This window comes from Zingiber officinale, chromosome 8A (assembly GCF_018446385.1).
Source record: "Zingiber officinale cultivar Zhangliang chromosome 8A, Zo_v1.1, whole genome shotgun sequence".
Classification (NCBI taxonomy): domain Eukaryota; kingdom Viridiplantae; phylum Streptophyta; class Magnoliopsida; order Zingiberales; family Zingiberaceae; genus Zingiber; species Zingiber officinale.
Genome location: NC_056000.1, coordinates 128,657,718 through 128,672,166, shown reverse-complemented (window position 1 = coordinate 128,672,166; position 14,449 = coordinate 128,657,718). Strand labels below are relative to the sequence as shown.

Sequence of the window (14,449 nt, the reverse complement as noted above, 5' to 3'; positions counted from 1 at the left end):
CTAATTTACAACCAGAATATATGAGAAAGGCACGACGCGCAGGTCGCGGAAAAATAAAAACATACAACACATAACGGCACGCAGGCCGTATTATAAATTACAACACAATCCAATCATATTGGGTTTTTCGGCCATGACTATCACAAAATTAATATATAATTCAAAATTATATATTTTCATAATTTTCTATAATTTTAAAAATTAATTTTTTACAATTTTTACGAGTAAAATTTCCCGGCGGTCCCGTTTAGCGGTTTCGGGCGCAATCGCGGAACGGATCCCCTTGCAGGGCCAGGGGCAGCGCCCCTACCCGCGATCTAACCATCGCGAGGGTTCCTTTGCGATCCAACAGCGCCTAAACTCGCTGTCCCAAAACGATTTGGGTCGAGACATTGCCGTTTCGGAAAAATATTCCCGGCAGGTTCGTTTTTAGCGATTTCGGGTGCAATCGCGGAGCAAATCCCCTTGCGGGGTTAGGGGTAGTACCCCTACCCACGATCTAACCATCATGAGTTGCTCCTTTACGATCTAATGGCACCCAAGCCGTCTGTCCCAAACGGATTTGGGGCAAAATGAAGCCGTTTAAGGAAAAACTTTCCGGTAGCCGAAGCCTACAAGTGCCAAGATACTTGTGCTTCGCTTCTACGGAAAAATTACCCATAAAAACATAAAAAACTAAATTTTACAGAAAATCACAGAAGGTTTAGTTTTCATAAAACCAAAAAATTAAACTCGTACAAGCCTTGCACGTGGCTCTGATACCACTGTTGGATTTTTCGGGCCGCGAAAACCGCTTTTCGCGTCGCGGAAACCCCAAATCACCCAAAGTCGTAGATCCGTGCAAGGAAAAACCGAATGAAATACAAGTACGAGTTTCAAAAAACTTTAGATCTACTCCTAGATCTACATGTTAAGAATTTTACCCTTGAAGCGTGCCCTCGCAAATCCCGCTCGTCCAACGGTACGCCGGATCTCGAGAGTGTCAACGTAGACACTCCTCTAATGATATCCACACGAACAAGGAGTGTCTCTCACACTCAAAGGATGGAGAAGAGAGCCCTAAGTGTGCTAGCACTTTCTAGAGCTCTCGGATGGGATTGGAAAGGAAGAAAAGAAGAAGATGCAAAAGGAAATCTTATACACTCACTAGTAGTATCATCCTTTGTGCTCTTCACTTTCCTTTATTCTCTTGGAACACAACTCATACACCCTCTCCTCACCATGGAAGTCACGGCAACAGCAAGGAGAAGCAAGCATCCAAGGAAGAAGAAGCTAGAATGAATGCAAATCAATTGCATTCACCCATCATCAAGTGTGTGGCCGGCCACACAAATGTAACCCCCTCATTTAATGTGGCCGGCCACATTAAAAGGAATGGGTGTGTAACCTCCATGAGGTGGCACACCATTATGAGGTGGTGATGATGTGGCAAGGATGTATCATGCCATGTAGGATGAGTCAACCTATATGATGTGGCAATGCATCAAGTCAAACTTGATGTTTCAACTTCCATTTGGTCAAGTCAAAATTGACCAATTTCTTCCTTGTTGAGTTAAATCCAACCTTTGATTCAAGTTAATTTCAATTTAATGAATCTCAATTCATTAATATAAATTGACTCAATGAATCAAATTTAAATTAGACTCATTCAACAATTGAATCTAATTGAGTCTAACTCAATAAGTCTAATTTGAATCCAATCTTTGGTGCATCATATGAACCTAATCCAATTGGTTCATCATATGAACCTAATCTCCATCCACTTATTCTTTATGTGTGACCCAATAGGTTCTTGTAACATTGGCAATGTTTCTAAACCCCTTTAGAAACATAAGCAATGAGCGGCATCTAGCAATACATCATTGCTACCCAAGTTACAAGAATGTTGAGATCCAACATCACCTTGTGACTACTAATTGTGACTCCTCACAATATGTGACATTGTCCTTCTATCCTAGACATCTAGATTGATCAATATGATGCATAGACCGTGTCATCCTCTAATCAATCTAAATCTTGAACTCCAAGTAAACTCACTCGATCAAATGAGCTCAACATCTAATGTTGACTCATTTGGGCATGGCCATGCACTTAGTGGTCTCACTCTATCAAGAATACCGATGTCGCTCCCGTCATATGGGAGGGATAGATCTCATCTACATCACTCACATCCCTCTACATAATTCGTTATATACCCAGTAATCGCCTTTATAGTCCACCCAGTTACGGGTGAGGTTTGACGAAACCAAAGTACATAACTCCTTATGTAGGGATCCATGGTGACTTCAGGTCTAAGGACTAATAGTCATACTAATAGCCACATGAGAAAATATATGACACTCATATAACGATCCATGATACTTTCTCATGGCGGGTCATTCAGTATACATTCTCCAATGCATACCCATGTGTCAACTTGATATCTCCATATCCATGACTTGTGAGATCAAGTCATCGAGTTGACCTACATGCTAGTCTTATTGCATTAACATTGTCCCTGAATGTTAATACTCGACTAGGAATGATTTAGAGTAGTGTTCCCTATATCATCTCACTATCAGTTCAACTAACCGATGGATATAAGTGAGAATCATCTACTTAAGGACATTATTATACTTAGTTTATTTGGCACCAATACAAGTAAGTATAATAATCAAAATCCAAATGCCTTTATTTATATAGTATATGATACAATAAGTCCAAAATACAATCATCAAATGCTTGGCTCTAGGGCTCTAGCTAACACCCGCATCAACACAAACCACTTATAACAGCATATTTATTCAAGGGCCTCAACAGCGTCATAAGTTATAAACGATAAAACAGATATACATATGAGTAAATAGAAGATTTTTCGGACAATTATTACCCATTATCTAGATTGCACACTTTCCATTGCTCAACAACCTCTGACATTCTTAGTTACCTCATAATTACAGAGGTTATGAGATGTGGTATATAAAGGGGTTCTCTCCGTTAGCAATGTACATTTTCTAAACATCTGAAACTTACTCTTGTATGTACGTTCTCTATTATTCTTCATTCACCAGTCTGTAATTATATTAACTTGAGCATCAGAAGGTCTTCGTCTGAGACTCTCTCCTAATTTTTAGGTATTGACATTTTATTTGCTCATCTAAGTATCCGTAGGATTGTAAGGAAGTCTCTTCATGTAATAAAAAGTCTTCTCTCAATCAATAATCAAGACAATGTGCCCAGCACATCATTTCTTCTATTTTGTGACAGGAATACTAATCAATCTCATTTCTTACTATTCCCACTGGAGAGATTCTTGGCCGGAGGGGAAGGCAAGGGGGTGATCTGAGAAAGAGTCGGGAGATCAAGATGATGCCGTTTGGGGTGGGGCGGAGGATATGCCGGGGGATGGCCCTTGCACTGCTCCACCTCGAGTATTTCGTGGGGAATCTGGTGAAGCAGTTCGAGTGGAAAGTTGTGGTCGAAGGCGAGGAGGTAGACCTGACAGAGATGCTCGAATTGACCATCATGATGAAGCGTCCCTTGCGAGCTCGGATCACTCCAAGAAGTAATATGCAAACGGTGGTCCGCGTCTAGTACTGGAGTTTCACCGTGGGCAAATGCTTCGAAGATAAAACAGCTTGTAGTAATTATGATATCTGTATCCTTGTCCACGTGGGCAGCAGCAGCACTTTTATTCACGTCCTCTGTGAATTATCCTATAATTTATTTTCTTTCACGTAGATAGTACGTCTGAAATAAACGATAATCAACTATTTTTAGCAGCAGTAGCACCTTACACAAGCAACCCCTAAGCTATTCCTAAATGACTACTTAGGCTTAGTCAGATCGACAAATATATGTGGAGTAAAACTCCCTTTATTTTCAATCTAAATTAGTTCAACTCGAGGAAAAACAAAAATGTTTCAAAAGTCGACAGTTGACGTGCATAACGATGGACTTTCAATGGGTGTGCAACCAAATTTTCTTTCCCAGCGAACAACAGAAATTCAAGCTCGAGCTTTCACTAAAATGAAAGCAGCGCCTGTGATAAATGAAAAATAGTCACACTTATTTAATACCTCAATTATGGTAATAATTAAATTATGAGATACAATATTGAATTATATGATAGAATATTATTAATTAAAAAATAATTATGAAATTGGACTTCAATTGCTATTTTTAAAAAAAAATTAATTTATAGGATGTCATGATTTATAATGATAGTAAAAAGTGATTATCTTCTTTATAGTCCATTCCCAAAAAGATAAATCATGTCGTGATGGATGATTGTTTTATGATGAATTAGCTCAATTTCTATAATTACTTGTCTAAAGAATCAAAAATACTATAAAATTCAACTTTGTTGTAATTTAAATTAAATTCACAAATTGTTGGTTTTTAGTATTACCAGATTTGTGTCTTATAAATGTGAATGATCGATTTCATAAAAGTTTAAATCCTAATTTTTTTAAATATTTTTATATATTGAGAATTAATAAAAGAAAAACATAAGATATAAATAATTATTATAAAATTCGATGACAAAAAAAAACTGAAATATGTATTTTTAAAAAAAAAACTAGAATGCAGCAAATTTGTTTTTTTTTAATTAGGACTATAATTAAAAATCTGAAATAAAATGCTAGCAAAATTCAAATACAAGAAAAACATAATTGACCAGTTCTAGGAAAATGCTAACAACAGAGAGCAGAAAGATTAAAAGAACTGGGTTTGAATCAGCTCAGCATGAATTGATAGTAATATAGTTTTCCTTCCATGGTCACCTAGCAATTCAAACTGATCAGAGCCATTGGGAAATGGCAGAACTAGTATCTACGGAACTCTTTTGGTGGCTTGAAGTTGATAGGATGGGTTTCTGGAGTTGCACTTGTATCTTCTTTCCACATCTTAATAGTTTTGTCAGCTTCACATGTAACAAGTCTTGACCCACTATTATCATAAGAAAGAGCATAAATGCACGCTTCACTGTCCAGAGAACCTGAAGGAAACAAGGAAAATCTTCAGGAAACTAATGAAACATCCGAAGTAAACGAGAGTTGCAAGTGAAGGTTAATCAAACCCACCTGGCTGGACAATGGTCTGAGCCTGCTGGAAGTTGTGGCCGCTTTTCCAATCCCAGAACCAAAGGCTTCCGTTGTCACCTTCAGAAAAGAGGAGACATGTTAGTTTCAAAATGTTAATTATATGATAGTGCAAGCGTGAGGAATACGACTAACATACCTGCAGTGGCAAGAATACCATCTTCGTTAACTGCCATCGAATTTATTATTGTTTTCTGCTGGGAGCTGGATAAAACATGTTTCATAAAAAGCCATTTTAGGATGTGAATCTAAAACTACTCTTTGTAATTTTTACTGAAAAAGAGTAAAATCAACTACACATACTAAGTGCAATAAAGAATCCATTTACAATGAAGATTTGATCTATTAGCCATGCTTCTCACGGCTTCATAGATTTAGCCAAACAAAATGGACAAGGTTTCATAAATAATATTGTTTTAGGGCTCTGTTTTCAGATATATTGCACTGATTCATCACTAAAATGGAAGATCGAAAAGAAAATACTAACAGCATATTGTGAAGAAATTCGCCTTTTGGAAGGTTAAACTTTTTTATATTGTCTGCTGAAGCAGATGCAAAACTTCTCCTGGATTAAGGAAAGCAATTTAGCTGATTAAAAATCACATTTGCAACATAAATGTGGTTAACAGAGCCATAAGTAACAAAGCATTACTCTTTTGGATGTAATGCCATCGCACGAACAGATTTCTTGTGGTGGGTCAGTGTTGTCATTGTTTTTCCTGCAATTGGAAATTTTCCTTTTGAGAACTAATAGATAACTCAAGGAATTAAAACTTGAGAAAAGACTATTACCAGCTACAAGATCCCAGAACTTAATAGTACTATCATGGGAACCAGTTACAACTTGTGGATCCTGAAACATAAAAATGTCCAAAAAAAGCATCCAAATGAGTAGATTCAACTCTAGAAAAATAGTTGAAAAACAAAACCCGTACCATTAGTAAATAGGAAACAGGAATAGGAAATTCAACTATCATTTGAAGCCTTAAAAGTCAAACAATCTCTGTCAGTCTTTTTCAACACAAAATTTACCCCTCTGAATCAAAACTTAATCATTAACAAACCTCAAGATCATACAAGACAATTATCATTATTTTGAATGGAGAATTTCAATTTTATCATTCAAAATTTGTCCCTTTGTTAAGCAAAATGCCCCCTCATGTTTTTTTTTGTCAAAATGTCATCTAGAATTTCCCCTTTCGTTTTCAGGAAACACCATTAGTGACTAGGTATTGTCAAGGTATCAAACACTTCATTAAACATAATCAATGCCCCCCACCCTTATTAGTGTTTTTGTAAAGTAGGAATAAAGTGATTAGGGATTGTAAAATACAGGGTAAGTTGACAATATTCAAATTTTAGGCAGTTTAGCAACAAAATGCCAGAGGAGAATTTGAAACAATTTGAATATAGAATTCCGAGAGCCATTTTTTGCCAAAAAAAAAAGTTGGTAGCTTATTTTTAAATTTTACAAGTGAAACCATGCGCATATAGAATCAAAGTAAAGGACAGATAGATCTCTTACTAAAAAACTGTAGTTAACGAATCCTTTCTTAAAAATTAAGATTTCAAAAAAACTTATTATTGACACATTCACCAATCAAAGACTTACATACCGTTGGCCGAGCAAAAACTGAACAAACAGTGTTATCATGACCAGAGAGAGCCATAACCATTGCCTTCGAACGAATGTCCCAAACCTAGAAATACAGATCTCAAATATGTCGTTGAAATACGAAAACCTTCAACTGAAATGAAATCAACTTATGAACCACCAAATAAATTCACAAGTCTTAGAGTCGTTCTTGTCATACCCGGCAAACAGAATCCCGTCCACCTGTTAGCAGCACATCAATAGTTGGATGAAGAGCCAAGCAATATACACCACTCAAATGTCCATGATAAGACCTGATAACCTTTAGCAGAATTAAAGGTAAAATATATCAGACTTCAAGCAGATTAGAATCCCACATAAACAAAGCAATATACACCACTCAAATGTCCATGATAAGACCTGATAACCTTTAGCAGAATTAAAGGTAAAATATATCAGAGACTTCAAGCAGATTAGAATCCCACATAAACAAAGAAAGAGCAAAAAAGTAAAACCTTATTTTGTTCAAGATCCCAACATTTAACTTGTTTGTCATCACCAGCAGAGAATAAATAAGTGTGCTTTTGACTGACAGCAAGTCCTAGTCGCCCAAGGAGATAAACAATCAATCAACTAACCGCATGCAAATTATAGATAAACAATCACAACAAAATAAATAATAAAAGGAACACAAAAACAAAAATATATCAATCAACTAACCGCGAATTTGTTCAATATGTCCAGTTAGAGTTAACTTCAATCTTCCAGATGCAACATCCCATATCTAGAAAAGGCAAGCAAATCAAATATATAGATAAGAATTTGTTTTTAAATCAGATATAAAACTATGACATGAAAAAAAAATTGAGAGATAGTGAAGAGAAGACTTCATAAGTGAAAAAATGACTTATTCCGAGGGACTAAAAGAAAATTGTAAATGAAGATATTCTCATAGTACTTTAGTTTAAAACTCGGATATAGCACTCAACAAGCATCACTTACATTTTAAATAACTATCAGCTACTCAAATTGTAAAGTTATGGAAAAAGAAAAACAATTAAACAACCAAAATGACCTGGTTCCTTTAAAGAAGTTAAAGAATAAATTTAGGCTTCCAAATGAATGTAAACATGCATACAACAACAACAACCACACAAACAAATGAACCATGACTTTCTAACCGAGATTTGAAATTTTAAGCCAAGCCCATGTTCTAGTCCCAGTCAGATCAAGAAGTATCGTGTTTTGGTCGAGTGATGAGGAGTGCTAAGCACCAAAAGAGGAAGAGAAGGGGAAGGAGAGGAAGAAGCGGAATAAATTTAGGCTTCCAAATGAATGTAAACATGCATACAACAACAACAACCACACAAACAAATGAACCATGACTTTCTAACCGAGATTTGAAATTTTAAGCCAAGCCCATGTTCTAGTCCCAGTCAGATCAAGAAGTATCCTGTTTTGGTCGAGTGATGAGGAGTGCTAAGCACCAAAAGAGGAAGAGAAGGGGAAGGAGAGGAAGAAGCGAAATTCTCAAGTGCCTTTAGGAACCTTTGGTACATCACGAACAACTTGTGGACAAGAAAGGCAATAGGTACCAGTTTAAGTGGGTGCTTGTTGATGCACGACCTAAATGGGTATGATTTGAATATCTGTTTATCATGACGGGTCAGGTTCGGATATTGATGAGGCAGCTATGGAGGTAAATGCAGGTATATGGACACAATCAGATAACCACAGGTACCCACAAAACAAAAATATATAATAAATATTTAACCATAGTATTATTAGTATTATTGTGATAAATAACTTATCTAGTAAGACTGTTATAATAATTAATATACATTAAATCCTACTAATTTTGTTGCAATATTAAAAGTTAAAACTAATAGTAATTAAAATCTTATCCCATCCTAAACACTTTAAATCAAACAAAGACTTTTAATCAAACAAAAACTTAAAGTGATAGTCACTGAACTAATTCTAAATTTTTTAACAGTTTATTTAGTTGAATTATTCAAGTCCTGCAAATGCTTTGTTAGGAACATATATAACTATGTGCAGGGATCGACATATATATGAGAAAAAGATATTTCAAATGCAGTTAAAACATTTGTTGTTGAATGCATGCAAGAGTTCTTTGCAACATGCTGATACTCCTTTGTGATTTTCATAGTTGTTATTGTATTTTTTTTTAAACCAGTTTTTATTTCTCGAATTAGTGTAAGAGTTCTTTGATACATCATTAAATGAGTGTAAGGGTTTTTTGTAATTATAGATGATTATAATTCTTTTTGTCAGTGTAGATAGTCAACATTACTAATTTAGTTACTCTACAATTTTTTTTCTCTTAAAGTGTTGTTGTTATCAGGTATTCATTCGAGTACCACAAAACTAGCCATCCTTTTGTGGTGAATTAGGGTTCCCGACAGGTTAGTTAAATGGGTGGGTTGTAATTTTCAGATTTTATGAAGCTATTTAGAAGACCAGGTACCTCTTGAATTAAATAGGTATAAGTACTAGAAAAAATTGTGTGCACTCAACTTGTCATCCCTACTCACAAAAGCTAACACTGTCTTGCATGCCTCAGGGATGCCAATGCAATGTCTCACAATGCTTCATGAACCTCTGGAAGATTCACAAAAGATTCATGGTCTCACAAAAGTCAATATACCATCTTGTCTGCCTCAGGGAAGTCAACACAAAATCTCACATGCTTCAGGAAGTCAATGTAGCATCTCACAATGATTGAGGGAACCCTCTAAAGAACTCAGAAAGCATCCTTTCACAAGACCATGAATTCTTTGTAAGTGTTGCAAAAGATCACTTGGCGTTTCTTACAAAAGAGTTGTGTGCCCTAGGAATCCCAAAAAGAAGACTTTCACTCGTGGAGGTTTGCAAGAAAAGATACACCAAGAGGTTTCATCAATCTCAAGCGGTTCAGCATGCTGGTCAATGAGTGCACAATTTTTCTCTCGTGCCGACTGTCACAGAATAAAATTTTAAACCATGCTTCCAACTAGTTAAGGTCGGTAAAATGATGCTAAATCCTCCATTAAACTGTATGTAAAGCTATATTGTGACTAACGTATTTTAATTTACCTTTAATTGTGTTAGATACAGTTATATATATATATATATATATATATATATATATATATATATATATATATATATATTACTATTTTATTAAAAATCTTCCCCCTTTACTAACTAATTTTGGTGAAGCCTAAAATGTATTTACGTTAATGTCCTTTTTTCTATTTACATTAAAAATAATTCCAAGGTTTATTAGTAATTCCACAAGCGAAACAATCAGTGATCTAGAGTTCGAGACTCAGCTACATCGTATTATTATGAATTTTTCTCATTATTAATTTTCTCTGGTTGTTTTATATAAAAAAAATATAGTTCTCTTTAGTCCCATATCTTAGAATTGACAACACTATGATCAAAAAAATTTCTATAAATATTTTAGGCCAACAATGTTAAAAAATATACTTTTCTTAGTTTTTTTACTAAGACATTTATAATATTAAATTAAAATAATTTTTTGCATAGAGAAGCCCGTTACAGTAGTCATTATTGCATGGGTCTGACGAATCTTACCCAAATAATTAATTCTTGATTTATAAGGGTGATACTAGAAAATCCAAACAATTCGGATTTTCAAAGACCCAAATAATTTATATATTATTATATTACACACGCAACGCGTGTGCACGATGACACTAGTATATATAAAATACTGAGCCTTAATTACAATAAAAATCTCTTTTAGCTAGCATGGAGTTTTGCAGTGAGATATGAATTTGGAGTAGTCTACCAGTCCCAGGAAAATAAGAATTTTTAAAAAGGATTCTTATGCAGTGTCAATGTAAGGTAAATTTTAGATAGTGGGTCCAAACAACAAATGAGAAATCTAATCAATGTAGCCAACTAAAAATATATGAGATACAAGCTAAGGACAACAACAAATGGAAAGGAACCTTTATGGTCCTATCAGCGGAACCAGTACAGAACCATGTATTGCTTGGATCAAATGCAATGGAACGAACCCATCCCAAGTGGCCACTGATGACCTGAACCAATTGATCAACAAAATTAAATTTAAGAAAAATTCAGACTTGTTCTACTGAAAAAAAAAAAGCGCACCCTATAATTCTTCCAAGGAGGATGCCATGAGGGACGAGGCCATCTACTTGGAATCCTTTCCATCAGAGCAGATGTAGAGTTATATCTGAGAGAAAATGTGTGGAAAATGAAATACAATTTACAGAACAGGAGCTCCATGCATTTGTTTGAAGTAAAGAAATTTTAGTTTTAACCATCATGCTTCATAAAAATGCCTAATTTAATGAATAACCTAAAATAATCTGATCTTTTGGTGTAAAGGAAACTTGAGTTTCAAGGTTTGTCAATATTAATTTTGTGCACAAAAAGAAACATGCAACAGGTTAGCGTTTTGGCGTGCACTGGCATGGTTTGCCACATGTTAAGCAGCAAAAAGGAAATGCAGTAAGTGATCACAATCTGTTGAGAAAATTGCAGCAGGAAAGGATATTCCTTAAGACCCTAATTGGAAAGTTCTACAAAATTGTGATGCAAATGCATAGGACAAATGTTAAGAGAAATATTTTGGCTTGAAAAGAGTTACTTCAAGTTTAACACAGCCAATGCATCTGAATTTCAAAGGCACATACATGTCTATTTTGTATCTTCTTGAGCTGTATCAGCGTGTTTGATTAGTTGAAATACAAATTAGATAAATTCTGTTCTTTATTGCAATTGAAAGAAGAATATAACCTGTCTGTAGCTGAAACTAAAACCCCTGTATTTCTGCTTGCAGTACCAATCTCACTGTAGAGAGAAAACAAATGCAGGTACCTAGTTAGCTATTACCAAATGTCCTAGACACAAAATTAATCAATGAGCGATCAGCGATGGTAAGATGGCAAACTTACGGTCCTTTTGGTAGCATGGTAGGTGCAGGAATAACAGCACCTTGGTTCCCATCATTTCGAGAAGCCTTGATTTCTTGGCCTCCTGTAAGAATCAACATTAGATTTATCATAAATTGTCTCCTATAAGAATCAACATTTGAATTATCATAAAAGAAAACAAAACATAGAGCATTCTACATCAAAGAATTGCACAAAGATCAAGAAAATGTGAAGCATAAATGTTTTTGAGTCAATTGTAAAGAACACCCAAAGGGAACAGAAATTGATTGTAGTCAACGTACAAGAAAGATGTACATAATCTTTATGCAATTATCAAAAAAAACACTTGGTTCTATTTCCTTCATACAATTAACAACAACAGGACATCAGAGAGAAATTAATATGATGATTCCCATCAGAACATTGCAGAAAAATCAACAAAACATGAAGAGAATAAATGCTGGGGAATGTCTGATAGAAATGGAAGTTATTTGAGATAAACATGTAAAACCGAGAAGGAACATTCTATTGTGTATGTGATATCATAGAAAACGGAATTAAGTATTTACTTCTTAAAATTTGTCACAAGAGAATAATAGCTAATTCTACGCTTGGTTACTCAACCAGTTAACCAAGATCTAATGGTAAGACTGGCCAGCTCTAGAGTGATAGGGTGTAAATCTGATTATGGAATCCTGCTGTCAAAAAACTTCATGATCTAGCTGACATTGAGGATTTTTAACGCCTCGGGATGTGTAAAAGGATAAGAACCAAATCTGACTTTTGAGATAGGGTTGGAGATGACTAGTACAAACAAGGAATCTAATACACAAGGAAGAGCAGCAGTCTCATTTTCTTTGGAAAAGAAGATGGAACAGAGCAGAGTTAAGCAATGGATATGAAAACAGCTCAATACCAAAAATTGGTTGGCAGCTTTTACCCAGTACCAAACATTATGTCATCTGACTCATTTTGTTTGGTAAAAAAGAATACAGAATAGATAACCATTAGGTCACTGTTAGTAAAAAAAAGCTCAATATGGTTTCCCTACCAAAAAATGGTCGACAATTCTTAGAATCAAAAATAAAATTTCAACATATAGATTGCCTGAACTAATTCATAATCCACAACTTCCAAGTTCAACTGGTATCATATATCAGTACAATGAAAATATCTGAGAATTTATTGCCTAATGAAAATAATAAATAAAAAGAACTAAGTAAGATAATAACAAATAACAATAAAGATACAGCTAATCTGGCATACAAATTCTAGCTGAAAGCAAAATATTCATAAAGGTACCTAGGGGAACTAATGCAGTAGACATTGAACCTTGAACCCCCTTTTCCTGTGCCTTGTTCTGCTTTACAGCTTGCTGGCCAGACAAGTTTGCTACTGATCCATATTCAGCTTGCAGCTTGGGGTTCCAAAATTATGTAACATCATGGATAAGATGGGAGTTACTCACAAAATTTATCTCTAGGGGAAAAAATAACCAAAAAAGTCTCTTTCTAAGTTTGTTCACATGTATCATTGTGTTATTTTTCCTTTTAAGATAGCAGAATTCGAACTGGAAATCAAAATACATGTAGTTTTTTTATCAGAAATACAGATATAAATTAAGAAGATGTAGACACCAACCTTGTAGTTGACACGAACCCTCTTGCTGCAATGTGAAGGGGAAGAGGATACAGTCAAATTAAGCATATATATATATATATATATATATATATATGAATGAGGGAATTAAGGTTACAGTTGAGGTTAGGATTTACCTCTCTAGATCAGAGGGAGGATGATGGCCATGCATCGGGGAGAAGAGGTCCAGAGCACGCTTCAGAGACTTGAAGCTAAGCTTCTTAAGAGACTGCGGCTCCACTGGGAGGTCCATTACAGCTACTGAATCAGTAGCTGCCATCACACTCGACAGGGCTACCTGCCCTCAACTTCCTTTCACCAGCTGGGTTAATCAGCATATGACCCAATTAATATATAATACCAATAGAAATTAATCAGTAAAAGAGAAGAACAATAAAGTAAATCAATATCTCAAGTACAATCCAAATATGACATCAAATCAAACATAGCTGATCGCATACCATGATCCACCCAAGTTAACCCCATCACCACCTTATGTTAATAGAAAACATTTTTATCTGTCCCCTTGTCTCCACCATGGTAATAAAATCGAAGATATGGCTTCTCTCCTGTAACGACCACCCTTCTTACTACTACTACTCTCTAAGGATGACCGTTACTTATCTACTAACTCTACTTAACCGGTATAATTAAAATCCTCGAAGAAACCCTACCGAAAAATTCCGGCAAAGTCTCCCCTGTACCGGTGACCATAATCATTAATACATGACATAATATACACAGCCACAAGCGGCTGGAACATATATCAATCAACCACGCAGTTTATATATCAAAAAGAAGCACAATACCAAGGAAAAATCAACTCTAACGAATACACGACAAGACAAACCAAATAATAACATGCACAAGTTCTAAATACGTTAAACACTTAAACCAAAACATTCTAAATAAATTCTGGTCCAAACATCACACACCATCCGCGCCACTTGTCGCCTTCCTTTCAATATCTTTTCCTTTCCTATATCTGCAGTAAGAGGAAGTGCATTCTATAAGCAAAATTTGCTTAGTAAGCGCTATCTAACTCACAAAATCACGAATGTGCATGTATACGAAAAGAACTAGAAACTATATGCTCTAAAAAGAAATAAAGCATAAACATAACTACTCATGTCAAACTAATAGCAAAGAAAAGCTAAGGAATCTACTCATGTAATTCTAATGGCTAATCATGC

At 35.2% G+C, this 14,449-nt stretch overlaps 1 protein-coding gene across 1 annotated transcript; it reads right to left on the bottom strand.

Annotated features, from left to right (window-relative positions):
* Nucleotides 1-4,576: 4,576 nt before the first annotated feature.
* Nucleotides 4,577-14,241, bottom strand: LOC122010207 (protein pleiotropic regulatory locus 1-like). The gene is made up of 18 exons (XM_042566667.1): nt 14,192-14,241; nt 13,394-13,578; nt 13,260-13,284; nt 12,921-13,035; nt 11,640-11,721; nt 11,482-11,535; nt 10,831-10,915; nt 10,665-10,757; nt 7,399-7,462; nt 7,194-7,279; nt 6,899-7,000; nt 6,701-6,784; nt 5,877-5,937; nt 5,737-5,803; nt 5,572-5,649; nt 5,224-5,288; nt 5,067-5,144; nt 4,577-4,981 (listed from the first exon to the last, which is right to left on the bottom strand). Exons 2-18 carry the CDS (start codon nt 13,534-13,536, stop codon nt 4,809-4,811), a joined length of 1,455 nt encoding a protein of 484 aa, XP_042422601.1. The 5' UTR covers nt 13,537-13,578; nt 14,192-14,241; the 3' UTR covers nt 4,577-4,808.
* Nucleotides 14,242-14,449: the final 208 nt, after the last annotated feature.